This window comes from Cotesia glomerata, linkage group LG6 (genome assembly GCF_020080835.1).
Source record: "Cotesia glomerata isolate CgM1 linkage group LG6, MPM_Cglom_v2.3, whole genome shotgun sequence".
NCBI lineage: Eukaryota > Metazoa > Arthropoda > Insecta > Hymenoptera > Braconidae > Cotesia > Cotesia glomerata.
Window position 1 is genome coordinate 18,413,134 of NC_058163.1, and position 15,823 is coordinate 18,428,956.

Here is a 15,823-nt window from a genome sequence, read left to right on the forward strand (position 1 = left end):
TCAGCTGACAAAACGGTAAGGAAGAAAATTGACTTAGCAATTGCGAGTATTTTTAAAAAATAACGCTATATATATATATATATATATATATATATATGACAGCGCTAAAATATGGCCGACTTATAAAATACTATGGAAATTAGTCTTTTGTAATATACTTTTTTAAAGTATATAGACATCAGAGCTTTGAGAAAAATTAACTTTTAATCTTTTTTTTTTTTTTTTATATTTTAATATTTATATGAAGAGCAAAAATTAACAACTGACTAAAAACTTTTTGTGATCTACTAGAGTTTTATATAAAAATAATCTAATTATACTTTTAAATGTTCAGTTTATATATACACGGACTTTACAAGTTATAATTTATTGATATCATTTTTCTTTCTGAATAATTTGCCAAATTATTAAAGGATTTTAAAAACTTCAAGATCAAAATTTTAACATCGAGTACATTTTTTGAATTTTCGGAAATCTACATCTAATTCACCACTGTAGAGATAAACATACAAATAAGATCGAAATTGATGAATCTACTTAGCTGTACGGAGATCAACTAAAAATTTACACTGCTTCTTGAATATGAACTATGGGATGTACGAATATCACCATTGATCTGAGCAGATATATACATTACAAATTTCATTCCTTCAAATCTTTGTATATTTTGTAGATACGTGTTCATAAGAAAAAATTTTTCTCGAGATGAATACTGATGTCAACTAAAGCAGTTTATGTACTTTTGTAGTCACTCGGTTTTATTGTAATAGGTGAAAAAAGGAAGAAGAAATATTTTTTACGGCGTATTAATTCAGTCAACGCTCTCTGTATTGGACCTCTTTGTATTTGACCGCTCTCTGTATTTGACCACATTCTTCCTCTGTATTTGACAGAGAAATGCGTCCGAGAAATACAGAGAATGGTCCTGTACGGGCGAGTCAAATACAGAGAGCGTTGACTGTTTTCAAATTTTCAAGGCAAATTATATTTAAATAAATTTCGCAGTAGTGGAGAAATAATTGACAATCAAATAACGAAACGTATTTTTGGGATCCCGACACTGAATCTTCCGAAGACTATAATTTTCAGGCAATGCTAGAAGTTGAACATACAATTGCAGTTTACAAACTTAGTTACGAGTTTCAAACCAAAGGGGCTTGTGCAATTTTAACTTGGGTAAAAACTTTGGTTTAATAAAACTTTTGACGAAATTAAAAATACACTTTAAATAGTATGTATGAGTGGAAATATGTAAAACAAATTTTGATAAGTACTCAAGATAGTATTTTTTTTTCTCATCATACTGACTTGTACCCAGCAAGTTAATAAATAATACAAACAACAAAAGTTTCAGTTACTAAAGTTTAAATTTTTAAATGCAAATACAAATTTCTATATTGATAAAGAGTTCATAGAACTGTTAACCATCAATTAAAATTACACAATATTATTTAACAATCTATTGTTTCCTTGTCAATGAAAGTATTTGAATTGAAAAAAAAAAATTTATTTAATAATTAGCAAATTGACTATTACCAATTAATACCAAGTTACTATAAATAAAAATCATATTTTCATCATATTTCACAGCGTGTTGATTATTTGCGATAGTAAGAAAAAATATTAAATTTAAACTTTCAATTTAAAAATTAAGTGTTTCAAGTGAATAAAAACTGGCAAGTTTTTTTATTGACGAAAGTTCAAACCTAATTGTCCACTTCATTAAAATTTTCTCTGTACTAATATATAAAGTGTTCCCCGTCTCAAGGAGATAAACGTTGGTTACGTTGAAAAAAAAATATAATTACTTATTATTTTCTAGCCGGGTGAAAATGTAATTATTTTCTAAAAGTAAATCTAACATAATAAAATTATTAATAAACTCATTAAAGTTATTTTTTTAACATTAAAAATTATTTATTTAAATAAACAAAATAATAAGATGAATGGAGTAATGATCACGGAAATAATTAAAAAAAAATAATACAATAAAAAATTTTTATACATAGTTTTTTTTTTATATAAAATAAAAATATATTAGATAAGTAATTTGTTAATTAAAGAAGTACTGCAAATATGAGATGAATTTTTAATTACAGTATAAAAAATTTTTCATTTTTTTTAGACTTAATTGTATGAAATTTAGTCTTTAGCGATAAATTAAATTTCTTGGGCTGAATAAATGTCTCAAATTAATATTTAAAATTTATTATCAATAGTACGTATGAATATTGATAGATTGTCATTAAAAATCAACAGCGGATGCAACGTTAACAATGAAAAAACATTATTGAGACATTTACATAAATAATGGGATAAAAAAATAAATTATTAAATTTAAAATGAGTTATTTTGCTAAAAAAGGCACCCAATATAATATATTTGATATTAAGTAATAAAATACATCGGTGTTTGATGCAAATACAATACTGAAATAACCATATTCAATGTAATAATAAGTATATACAATTAATGAATTATTGTTAAATGTTTTGTTGTGGTTATTATTATAATTTTTTTTTATCTTTTTTTTTTCTTTAAGTACTTTGATATAAAATGGGACTTTAACAGTGGTTTCATACATACTTAAAAAATATATTAATAAATATCTAAAGAGAATAGTTATGACTGGATTGTTATTATTAAAAAATTACAAATATATAAATAGGTACTATTTATAAAATGATAAAATATTCATAATCTTTTGTTAAAAGTAAAAAAAAATATTACCGATTAAATATTAATTTAATAACTGTTATGATAAATGACGACAAAAAATATATAAAATTTAGTAGCAATATTTAGTCAGTAATTTTTTCTTCATAAAAAGATTATCGAATATTTCGTCATTCCGTACCAATCTATGATTTGTGCTCTCGTAAATAAAACAAATAAAAATATTCATCTATAACATTAAGATAAAAGCAAATAAAAATAGTACGAAATTAATATAAACAATTTAATAGTTTCATAATTTAGTAATTGATTTTGTTTTTTTTTATCTTTTGGTACTCGTTGCCTAAATCAAATAAAATTATCGTGCCGACCACTGTCCAAAAGATATCAATTATGATATCTTGGCAGCGGACATTGTTAATAAAAATATGAAAAAATAAAAAAAAAATAAATTTTATGACTCACACAGTCGACTCGCTTGTAACTAAATATGCAAATATTGTTACAAATCAATTACTCGATTAGTTTTAAAAAACCATCAATTGCAATTCTAGTGAGTCATTGTTTACCGAGTGTGTGTGTGTGTCTTAAGATTGGCTTAAATATTACAGTTAATATATAATACGTGTATATAAATTAACATTCAAGCCATTCTAAAACAATTCACACGTGCCTTAAAAATAACCAATTAAAAAAAAATAATAAAACATTAAATAAAATAAAATAATTAAAATATTTGGCTTTTGCACTTAGGGGCCAGTGTTATAGTTTGTTGTCATTTGTTTTAAATCTACAGTAATAGAAATACAACTATACTTTTTGCCACTATTTTAAATTAATAATATTCAACTAGTTTACAGATTTATTGACATATCCGCATCATACGGTGACGTATTATTAACGTCTGTGGAAGAAGTTGATGAAGTAGAAGCTGGCACTGGTGCTGCATGAGAACTCGTTGGTGACTGAAGAGGCGTTGAAGTGTTGTTTGGTGGATGAGATGAAGTTGGACTTTCTAACGTTGATTTCCAGTGGCTTCTTTCACTGCTATCTACTCCGTCGTCAGATACTATTGAAATATCCGCAATTATTCCGCTTTCTGTAAATATTTATTGTTTAAAATTATTTATGTTGCTTTAAATATTTACAATGTAAATTATTTTATTTTTACACGATCGACATTGTTTTTACCAATTTATTAAAATTTATTTTTTTCACTACAATTAAATCAACATCAAGTGACTTACCAACACTACACTGGCTATTAAGAGTAGTACTACGATGATGAAGTCGTGGACTAGCATCTAAGCCTAGATGCAAAGCAGTCTGTGGACCTCCGCTGCTTCCTCCACTACTTGAAGACGAGCTCACTGATATTACACTATTGGGTCTACGACTACAGCGGCTAGAGTCATCGGATATTGATACTGCTATTGAATTTCTAAACCTCGGAGCTTTAGAAAAAATATAAATAAACAAAATTAATATCTACAGGTTCAGCAAGTTTATAAATTTCATGCAATATTTACTTTTTGACAGCTGAGCCACGCTGATTGATCTGTCGTTTATTTGATCCGCGCTGGGTCGAATGTCTAGACAAGGTTTATTTCCAATTCCCATACTTGACATTTCTGCAAGGCGCACTTCTATACAAATAAAAAAAAATCAATCCATTGATTGTTAATTTGAAATAATCAAAGATAACAATTGTAACAATTTTATAAAATTAATGTAAACTTTAAATTAATAAAATAATTTATTGATTATATTATTTACCTCTGTTACGAAGCGCCTGCTTCCAAAGAAGGTTGCTCAGCTCTTCAGTCCATGTTTTCTTAATATCCTCACTGGCGCATTGTAAAGTATAAGTGTCTCCGGGTTTTCTTTTTCTAAACCAAATTTCAAATTTAGTTGGTGAATCAGCAATAACAGCCGTCAAGCCTATATCCGTGGTTTTAATGCTGTGCTTGTAGATATAAATATCTAGATTCTAAAATAAAATATTATTTTGATAACTATAGATAAATAAATTTTATTAGGTATAATAATTCAAATATTTACTTTGCGATCAGGAAATCTTCGAGCTTTACTAAACAGAATTAAATCTTCAAACAGAAAAACTTGGCGTAAACATTTTTTTCCTTTGCCCTGCCAGACTAAAAATTCATTTTGCCGCAAAAGCCGACCCTGTTCTTTAACATTAACATCGCAATCACGGAGTGAATCCATTGCCAGAAGGTCATTACCATGACGTAATTGAAATCGAACCATCTGTTCAGCAGCTCTTAGATCAGCTTCACCCTCAACAATAGGTTTTACGCCATTGATATCCTGTTCTTGATTATCTTTTTCATTTTTTCCAGAGAGTTGTTCGGACAAATCAGTACCCGCTTTCACTAGCTGCTGAAGAAGAAGCGCATACTTTCCCATACGTTGCACAGGTTTTAATAAGTAACTTGCTAAATCCATTTTATCACCGAGTTCGAGTTGTTTTGCTTTGAAAAATCTCGTACCGTACTCTGCCATTAACGAGTCTGAGTTTGGTTTATTTTTGTTATACAAGGCATAAAGATAAAACTTGTTTTCCTGTTATAAAAATAAAAGTCACGTTTAGTGGTAGAATTTTTTTTTCTTTTTAACAAAAAGTATTAAAAGTTTACTGATTATTTATCTACGGCTTAAATAGAAATAAATGTCTACTAAATATGAAGAAAAAAAAACTCACGTGTCTTAAAAAGCATTGGCCAACCATCATAGGACTGTGCTCACATTGTTCCAATTCACGAAGGAAATGCTGACTGTGAAATTCGTATATTTTTTCAACATTACCAAAGATAACATTTCTCTGACCTCTCATCGCTTGAGGAATATCTTCTCTCACAAGTTCAGGAACATAATTCTTAAACAAATATTATACAAATAAATTTCAAATCAAAGTATATTATCTTTATAATTTTTCTCTTATTTTATTTTTTTAAATAAATGTAAACAGGATGCATTACTAAGTTGTCAAGTTAAATATTTGTTTTTAATTATAAATTTATACTTGTAAAATGAACAATGGAAGATAGTATATCGTTTATTTATTTTTACTTTACCAAAGTATTTACTAAACTATAAATATCAATATAATAGAAATAAAGTAATTAATTTTTACTTGAAATTATAATTTTTGCACAAATTTTCTTGAAACTATTTTATTTGTGAAAATATTTTATACTTAGAATATTTATTTTTGGAATAAAAACTGATTTAGGGTCGAAATAATTGAAAAATATTTTTAGAAAATTAGTTAAATTGAGGTTTTTCATAGGTTGGAGATTATGTCAACAAAGAAAAATTCAATTTTCATTTTACTCAACGCGTTTTTTTCGAGAAACTGGTTTTTTCACATTATTCAATAATTATAATATATATACAGTCGATAGGTGCAAAAACAATCAATTTCTGAGTTAAAAAATTTCACACAAAGATTATCTAATTTTACAAATAATATTATTACTAAAAAAACGGATACATTAAAACATTAAAAAAATAGTTATTCTGCTACATATATAGAAAGTGAAGAATTTTCTACGGCTTCAATTTTTGTGATTTTAAGTTTTAAAAATAAATTTTTTACATGAATCTAATTTTTTGTCGATTTTTTTTAGCGAGTAATTAAATATAGAAAAAAATAATAAATATTAAAATAAAATTACCTCAATAATGTATTCTAAAGACTTAACATAATCTCTCTCAGTTTGTATCATCTCTCGCATGATAAGCAAAATAGTCCTGCAACAAAACAAAAATAAATAAAACAATCTCCAACAAAAATTCTTGAATTAAAAAAATAATATAAAAAATAAGAATAAGTACTTTTTAGCCTTCATTCCAGCGGGAGCGATACTCGGTGACCTCTGAAGATGAGAATTAACCGGGGGTTTATTGAGTCTCCGACCAGCAGGACTTCTCGGCGGCGTATCAAGATCCTGTTGTGTGTTTTCACCGGTCTCAGCAATATTGTCCAGCTGGGGACGTGATTCACCGGTAGCTGGACTGTTATCCGTGGTACAACTTCCAGGATTGCTGTCATCATCCCAAGAGTTATATTCAGCCGCGGACTCGGAAGCTGCTGCAAAAGATCGTCTGAGCGATGGACTCTGGGGCGCAGAACCACTTCTCAGTTCCGCCAACTCAAGACACTTGTTTCTTATGCTCTTACATTGTTCAATAAGAGTCTCATTTCCAAGTTTCTCAGCCAGACTCATCATCTCATCAAGATGCTCCACTGGCATCGGATGCGTGTGGAACCCACGTAATCCAGAGTGTTTCGCTGCGATTCTCGCCTCGTGTGCCCACTCCTGAGCCCGGTCTTGGAGCAAACAACATCTTGAAGTATCTTCCAAGTACTCTCGGCGATCTTCCAACCTGGTACCAAAGTCCCTCAAGTGTTCTCTTAGCGAATGCGCTAAATCACCAAGTCCACTGGTACCCGCTGCCTCTGCTAGGTCGCTACCCTTGTCCAGATGTCTCTGTAATGAAAATACACATATGTAGTAATTATACCAGCAAACAATAAATGAAGTGCATCATTGTTCTGCAGACAATAAAAATAATAAAAAACATCACGTCGGCTTTACCAAACATGGATAGGTAGATTTCAATTTATATTACAAGACATAAAGTATTTCAACAGAGTGAACTTAAAATTTAAGTTACAAATTTTCAAGAAAATATTTTAAATGTTTTTTATTATTTTATTAAATTTTTAACTTCCCGCTAAAAATCTCAGATTTTCAAAAATCGGGAAGTTATTGTTTTTACCCCGTTTGGCAAAAATCGAGTTTTCATCAGATCTCGACGTTTGAAGGTCACAGGAAGCTTCCCTGACTACCCCCGCGATGTTGTCACTATGTCTGTATGTATGTGTGTGTGTGTGTGTGTGTGTGTGTGTGTGTGTGTGTGTGTGTGTGTGTGTGTGTGTGTGTGTGTGTGTGTGTGTGTGTGTGTGTGTGTGTGTGTGTGTGTGTGTGTGTGTGTGTGTGTGTGTGTGTGTGTGTGTGTGTGTGTGTGTGACTATGTGACTCGCTTATAACTTTTGAACGGTTGAACCGATTTCATCGCGGTTGGTGCCATTCGAAAGGGCTACGCTGAACTTAGATTTCCTGAGAATTTGAACCGATTCGGACCGATAGATTTTAAGAAATCTTGAAAAATCTTAAAAAAAATAAGAAAAAAATCATTTTTGAAAGTAGTTTTTTTGGAATATCTTTTAAACGGCTCTATCGATCAACTTCAAAACTAATCCGCCCTTAAGCTTGAAAAACCACGCCGATCGGCGTCAACCCGATCAAAATCGGTTGATTCGTTCGAGAGATAGCGTGAACGAAAGAAAAGCGAAAACCGAAAAAAGTGTTTTTCACATAACTTCGTCATTTCTTCTCAGATCGTTTTTGATGATATAGAATAATTTCAGAAGTTAAAAACCGCGTCGATTGCCGCCGAAAACGTGGAAATCGGTTGATTAGTTCGAGAGATATCCTCGACGAAATATTTGGAAATAAGGATTTTTTCAACATAACTTCGACATTTTTTGGAATAACTTTCAAACAGCTCTACCGATCAATTCCAAAAACTAATCAGCTCTTAACATCATAAAACCACGTCGATTGCCACCAAGCTGGTCAAAATCGGTTGATTCGTTCGAGAGATATCGTGAACGAAAGAAAACCGAAAAAAGTGTTTTTTCAGAGTTACTCCGAAATTTCTTGTTTGACCAATTGAAACTTAGAAATTATTTATAAGGCTTAAAAAACTACGTAGAATGCCGCCAACCGCGTAAAAATCGGTTCATTCATTCAAAAGTTATTGCGGTATGAACATTCAAAAAATAGTGTTCCATGAAACTTCTATCAGACTTTTGAGCTCAAAGAGCTCAAAAGCATAGAAATAGGTATCTTTTTGAGCTCGGAGAGCTTAAAACAACACACAGATTGTACTTTTGAGCTCGAAGAGCTCAAAAAGCGGCCAGGTATTAACGGAATTAGCGGGAAGTTGCAGGGATGGCCTTTAGGGTCAACCGTTTTCCTAATTTTTTTTATATTTCAATGTTCCTTATGATTTTAAATATGTTGTAAGCTAATGCTACATTCAATTTTTTTTTTAAATGATTAAATTTTTATACATTCTTTGCAACTTAAGTATAACAGAAACCGTTTGTTAATATTCAAATTGTCTGTAAAGGGATGAAGACTTTGAGAAATTGAGAGTAACGTACGGAGATAAGAAAAGCTATTTTTGGAATATTGTATTAAAAAAAATGAAGTTAATTCAAGAGAAAAACTTTTGACCCAAGACAAAAAATTCTTAAATCAAGAAAAATTGTTTAGTTCAAAATTTTTCTGCTTGATTCACAATAATGAAACTCGCGAAAATAATGTTTTTGGAACGAAGTTCCTTATCGCGCGTTGCGAAAGGGGGCTAGACGGAAAAAATTCATACGAAAAGTTGTCACGACACTTTTTGCTATAGTAAGCTATTATAAGCCGTGCGGCGTGCGCATGTTTCTCTGTCTGTCTGTCTCTCTCTCTCTCTTATAGAAAGCAAGCCAGTTCCCTGATAGCCACACTTACTATAAAAATACTTGTAGTAAGTATAGGAAGTTTAGTCAAAGTTAACGTTAACTTTACTCCAAGACTTGTACAGTAAAGTTTATATACAATTTGTGTTGAAATTGTATAGTAACTTAACGTCGGAAGATTTTTTAATGAAAAATTACTGTAACTTTAACTGTAAAATTTATAGAAAAATCAATGTTGCTTCAAGTTATATTTATTTGGACCTTCAAGTTGATTAGAAAACCATGATTTAAAAAAGTTTTTTGCAAGTTAATTGTCAATCACTTCTTATAAAAAATTAATGAAAAATAATAGGACGATAAATAAAAATTTTAATGCTTTGTAAATAATTTCATAAAAGGTTTCAGAGTATTTTTATATTTAAGAAAATTAAACATCATATAATTTCAGATATTTATTTTTATTAATAAATTATTAAAACATTTTTTAACATTTTTAAAGCTAAAAATGAAAATTAATCTAGCTGACATTTGATAATTTTAAGAATTTTTTTTAACAAGTAAATTATGGTAAAAAATAATTAGAAAAATGAATTGACATGTAGAAGTTTACAAAAATTAATAATGCAATTTTTTATAAATAATTTTTTGGAACAAATTTATTTGTTAAAAAAAATTAAAAAATAGTCAAGTGACTGCTTACTTTAATGTCATAGCTAAAAACAAAAAACTTTTAAATTTAATTAACTCACACACGTTATATTCATAACTGCAAATACAATTTTACATTTTATCTATATATTATATATATATATATATATAAATAAATTGCTGTGCGTTAGTCTCGCTAAAACTCAAAAACGGCTGGACCGATTTTCAAAATTTTTTTTTCCTTTTGTTCGCTATAGTTCAGAGATGGTTTAGAGAAATAAGAATTTTTGAAAAACCCGAAAGTTCAGCTAAAAAAACAAAAACAAATGAATTGCTGTGTGTTCATCTCACTAAAACTTAAAAACGGCTGGACCGATTTTCAAAATTGTTTTTTTGTTTTGTTCGCTACAGTTCAGAGATGATTCAATAAAAAATTTTTTTTTGAAAAATCGACAGTTCAGCAAAAAAATCATTATCATTAATCATCATCAAATAATAAAAAAATATAAAAATAAATTGCTGTGCGTTAGTCTCGCTAAAGCTCAAAAACGGGTGGACCGATTTCAAAAATTTTCTTTTTGTTATGTTCGCTATAGTTCAGGGATGTTTTCAAAAGAATAAAATTTTTGGATGTTTTCAAAAGAATAAAATTAGAGAACTTGCCTCGTAACAAATCTACCCGGGTTCGACTCCCCGGTCGAACTATAAAATATTGTTTTTTTTGTTATGTACGTCCCCCACGGAAAAAGTATATATTTTAATTTTAGTATATATTCTAAATATATTCCGGATATAGCCCGTTTTGCCCAAGGAATATATTTCAAAAGTATATAATATATTCAGTATATATACGATGGATCAGACCATAGATCTGACGACAAACCAGACTATAGACCAGAGAAAAATTTGGAGTAAAACGGAATACAAGTGAGTGCATGCCCATATATTCCGGAATATATTCCTTGGGCAAAACGGGTTATATTCGGAATATATTCTCGGATATATTCTGGAATATATTTCAGAATATATACTTTTTCCGTGCGGGGTAGTAAAAAATTTTTACTGTGCTTCGTTTTTTTACCGATAAATTACCTACCGATGTAAAAAAGAAACAAATTCTGATAATCTGCCATATCAATAAGTGTTTTGTTCAACTTCACTAAAAGTTCATATTAAGACTTGTACTACAAGATATTGAGAAAAGTTAAAGTGAATTTCCGGCACTAGATTGTGTATAAGTTGGATTGCATTTTAACGTTAACTTTTACGATTGGATAGCTATCAGGGTTATTTTCGTTTCTTCTTTCTAAATAAAATAAAATTTTATGACAATTTCTTCACTAATTAATCGAAAGGAACTTCATTCCATCCGGGTGTCCCTTGACACCTCTCAAGTTTTTTTTCGTTCGAGAGCTTTTCTCTTGGATCAAATTAATTAATTTTTTTTAGAATTAATTACTAATTATTATCTATACTATTAAACTTTTTAGTACTTGATTTAAATTAGTACAATGCCTTAGAAAATTTATCTAATAAATACTAATTTTGTTTTAAATTATTTTAATATTTAATTTAAAATTAAAATTAATGAGCTAAAATTAAAATTTGTTTCATTGTTATTTTCTTTGTTACTGATCAAGTAAAAGTCAACTAATAATTCAGAATTTTCCAGTTAATTGTGCAGAATTAAAATATATCCAGCAGTAAAAAAATAAAATGATGAAGAATAATGATAAAAGATAAATATAGGGGATGGTTATGGACGATTGGATAGGTCATTACATGGTGAAATCCTCGAATCGTCATTGATCTTCCGCCACATGGCTTTCTCATACAGGCATCGCTTATTTATTTCAACAAGTTCCAGGTTCTTACTTTCATCGAGGGGCCTTACATATTACTCTCAACATCAACTCAACTCTTTATCTTGGTAATGTGGTTGGACACACTCTTGCGTGTAAAACTCTCGAGTGGTACAGAGGGCCCGTAAGGCCTTTACGAGCTAATGTAAAAGGTGGAGGAGTAGAAAGATATAGAGGCAGTCGCCGTGAGCCAGGTTGCTGACCAGAACGGAATGTGAGTCAAGAAAGTTGTACGTACTCTTACTACATACACTTACACTTATGCTTTCGTTTATATATTTCTTAAGTCATCTTCATTATTGTCATTTCTCATCATTATCATGATCATAATTATCATTATCACAGTTTTGAGGATTGTCCTCTACTGTAGGCCTAGATTCAAAAATCTCACGGTACGACGATATTACTTTTCTTTATTTTTTTTTTATATTTCTTCTTTAAAATTTACTTTAATTTATTCATTAATATTTTGTCTGTGTTTAAATATTATAATTCAAAGTTGAGCTCAAAGTTTGGCTATCGTCCAAATCAGAGTAATTTCTATACGCTATAAAAAAATTTCATTTCAGTTTGAAATGCAATTAAATAGTTATCACTTATTGGTTAAGATAAAAAAAACTTAATTAATTTATATATTAACCCCTGACAAGCACACATCTAAACCGTATACCTCTTTAGGCATTGAGGGTGAAAAGTAACCAACATATTTTATTTTCAAATATCTTGGTCCTTAAGGTATTACCCTCGCGACTTCCGTCGTCAAAAGTTTATGCTAGAGTGTATGGTACACATACTGGATAGTCAATATTGACAAGCCTAAAACTTTTTGCTGTTTATGTACTTATTTCAGCCAATCACGAACGAGAAACTGATCGTTTGAAAAGTCTGGCAACACTGCGTGAGCGTTGAGACATTTTATAGTGGTTATACTGTAGTGTTTTGGACTAACTGTAGACTAACCTCTGTTTTGACACATGCGTTTATTTATTTATTTACATACATTTATTCAGAAATATAATTACAATGTCTGAAAAATTGACTTATAAAGGACGATTCATAAAAAAAGTCCTTGAAAAACGACAGAAATTTCTAGCAAATATGAAAATAACTGTGCAAATAACAAATAGAAAAAAATAATTGACAATAATGTTTTGTTTTTTCAGAAAAATCAGTAACTAATTTTTTTATGTTGATGTATTAACTAATTTTAAATTTTAGTATTTTTTTTATTTTTTCATCTGACTATTATTTTTATAACTTATGAAAGATTAATAAATATTATTATATTAAAATTGATAATTTTTTGAATTTTTATAAATATAGAAAAATACTTATTTTCATAAAATAATCATTATTTTTTTTAAATAAATAAAATTAATAACTATAATATTACACCTAACGTAAATTAAACTTTTCAAATTTGTCAGCGCATGCGCGCCTCATACTTCTTTCGCGGCTCACAAAACTTGCTCTGTTGCCACAGCTTTATTAACGTATCCCCTCCTCGGCTAAAGTCTGGTAAATTTTTCATTACTTATTAATAAATATCTCTGAAACTGTGTGGTAATTATCAATGAATTTTTTTTTTAAATTGCTTAGTTGTTAGTTAACGTTACTCTAGTTTTTTAAAAAGATCCTAAGAAAAGTTTCTGAGATATAAAAATTTTTGTAGGTAAACTTTTCGATATCCCGTATACCGTAATGTATAAGAGCGTTCAAAACTCAAACTTTGAAATTAAATATCTCGGAAACTAGACGGTCAAAAATTCTCAAATTGCGTCAATCGATGCAGAATTATATAAATATTAACCTGCCAAAGTTTAAAAAAAATTCTAAGAAAACGACTCTGGCGAGGGTAATACCTTAATAAAGTTAGAGAATTTTTTTTTTTTTAAATCAAAGCTCAAAAAATTTTCTATAAAATAGATATAATATTAAATTAATTCGTACCAATTAAAATAGATAAAAATACTGTCGAAGTTTAAATGTACACAAAGAATTATAATGAAATAAAATTTTGGGGTGGATACTTTTTACCCAGTGTGCTTGTCAGGGGTTAAAGTTAATGGATATAAATTTTGACTTGTGATGTAATTTTTGGCGAAAATATGAGCGATACAAAAAATAAACAAAAACATATGTTACAGAAAATTTAATATTCTTCAAAAAAGATATCTTATCATTTTGTCATATCTTCAACATTCAACCCATAATTTTCATTTTATTCTGTTGAAATTTTTTTACTTCAAAGACTATAATTTTTTTCTCAGCGTACATTTGAAATCTTTAAAACAAATAATAAAAAAAGGCAACTTTCAGCAGGGTAAGAAAGAAAGAAAAGAAGCACTGCAATCAACAAATTGTCAGATTCGCAAATAAAACAAGCTAAGAGAGTAGTAGACAGTAGACATTAGACCAAATGGTTGCGAATAGCTGGATATAGTTTATGTAAAAAGAAATTTACGGCATTCACTCCAGTGCTCTAGAGTTGTTATAATACGAACTGTGCAGCAGTTTGGGTCCGAACAATTTGTATGAGCATTGCGAGTAATATAATGCATGGCATCTGTTCTTGTCTGGATTTTCTCGTTTCACTCTTAAGCCTTTTGTATCAGTACCTTGTGTTGCTGATTTGCTTTTTTTATTTATTTGCATTGCTGTATTGCTTTATCCTTTTATTCTTATGCTCGCATAAACGCACGAGGGCGTGAACTCGAGGCGCCAACGCCGTTACCTTGAAATAGCTAAACGCCAGTCGTGCGCTATGCTGTTAAGATCTTTATGTACAATATATTTACATATATACCTACAAATAACAAGAATATTATATATAAGAATATATGTATTCATACTAATGTTTGTAATGCGAAAAAATATGAGCATAACTCTTGGCATCAACAGTACTACGCTTATTGTCTGCACGATGTACACAGATAGAAAAAATTACTATACATAACAGAAAATTTTTTGTTTTTGTGCAAAAAGTTTGAGTTAAAATTACAATTTTTATCTTAAAGATTCAAGATTTTGTAACTTGAAAAGTTTAATATTACCATGCTTAAAAAAAAATTTCTTTTTTTAGAAAAATGATGTACTAAAATTAATATTTAATTTTAAATATTTAAAAGATGTAAAATAGTTTTTAACTTCCCGCTACGAAAATCGAAGATTTTCAAAAATCGGGAAGTTATTGTTTTCACCCCGTTTTGCAAAAACCGAGTTTTCATCAGATCTCGACGTTTGAAGGTCACAGGAAGCTTCCCTGACTATCCCCGCGAGGTTGTCACGGTGTCTGTATGTATGTATGTATGTATGTATGTATGTATGTATGTGTGTGTGTGTGTGTGTGTGTGTGTGTGTGTGTGTGTGTGTGTGTGTGTGTGTGTGTGTGTGTGTGTGTGTGTGTGTGTGTGTGTGTGTGTGTGTGTGTGTGTGTGTGTGTGTGAAAGTATGTGAACCGCTTATAACTTTTGAACGGCTTGACCGACTTCATCGCGGTTGGTGCCATTCGAAAGGGCTTGACCAAACTTAGATTTTGAAAACTATTTGGACCGATTCAGATCAATAGATTTTGAGAAATCTTCAAAAAACTGAAAAAAAAAATTTTTTCAAATGTGGTTTTTTTGGAATAACTTTTAAACGGCTTGATGGTTCAATTCCAAAAACTAATCAGCTCTTAACCTCAAAAAACCACGTCGATCGCCACCAGTCCGGTCAAAATCGGTTGATTCGTTCGAGAGATATCGTGAATGAAAGAAAACCGAAAAAAGTGTTATTTCGGAATAACTCCAAAATTCCTAGCGCGATCAATTCAAAATTTGAGATTCTTTGTGAGGCTTGAAAAACTGCGTTGAATGCTGCCAACCGCGTGAAAATCGGTTTATTCATTCAAAAGTTATTGCGGTTTAAAAATTCAAAAAATAGTGTCATCAAATCCCTATCAGACTTTTGAGCTCAAAGAGCTCAAAAGCATAGGAAAGCAATCTCTTTGAGCTTGGAGAGCTCAAAATAACCCATAAATTGTATATTTTGAGCTCGAAGAGCTCAAAAACGTCATTGGTGCAATTTTAAG

At 29.8% G+C, this 15,823-nt stretch overlaps 1 protein-coding gene across 2 annotated transcripts in view; it reads right to left on the reverse strand.

Annotated features, from left to right (window-relative positions):
- Positions 1-2,125: 2,125 nt before the first annotated feature.
- LOC123266666 overlaps positions 2,126-15,823 on the reverse strand; it is a 77,986-nt gene continuing 64,288 nt past the window's right edge. For both annotated transcript variants that reach the window (XM_044731013.1, XM_044731014.1), the window contains 8 exons: positions 6,538-7,193; positions 6,378-6,453; positions 5,402-5,575; positions 4,738-5,262; positions 4,453-4,666; positions 4,206-4,322; positions 3,924-4,130; positions 2,126-3,775 (listed from right to left, as the gene is read on the reverse strand). In XM_044731013.1, coding sequence (XP_044586948.1) covers positions 3,531-3,775; positions 3,924-4,130; positions 4,206-4,322; positions 4,453-4,666; positions 4,738-5,262; positions 5,402-5,575; positions 6,378-6,453; positions 6,538-7,193 — 2,214 coding nt within the window. In that variant the 3' untranslated portion in view covers positions 2,126-3,530. The remainder of the gene's footprint in view (positions 3,776-3,923; positions 4,131-4,205; positions 4,323-4,452; positions 4,667-4,737; positions 5,263-5,401; positions 5,576-6,377; positions 6,454-6,537; positions 7,194-15,823) is intronic.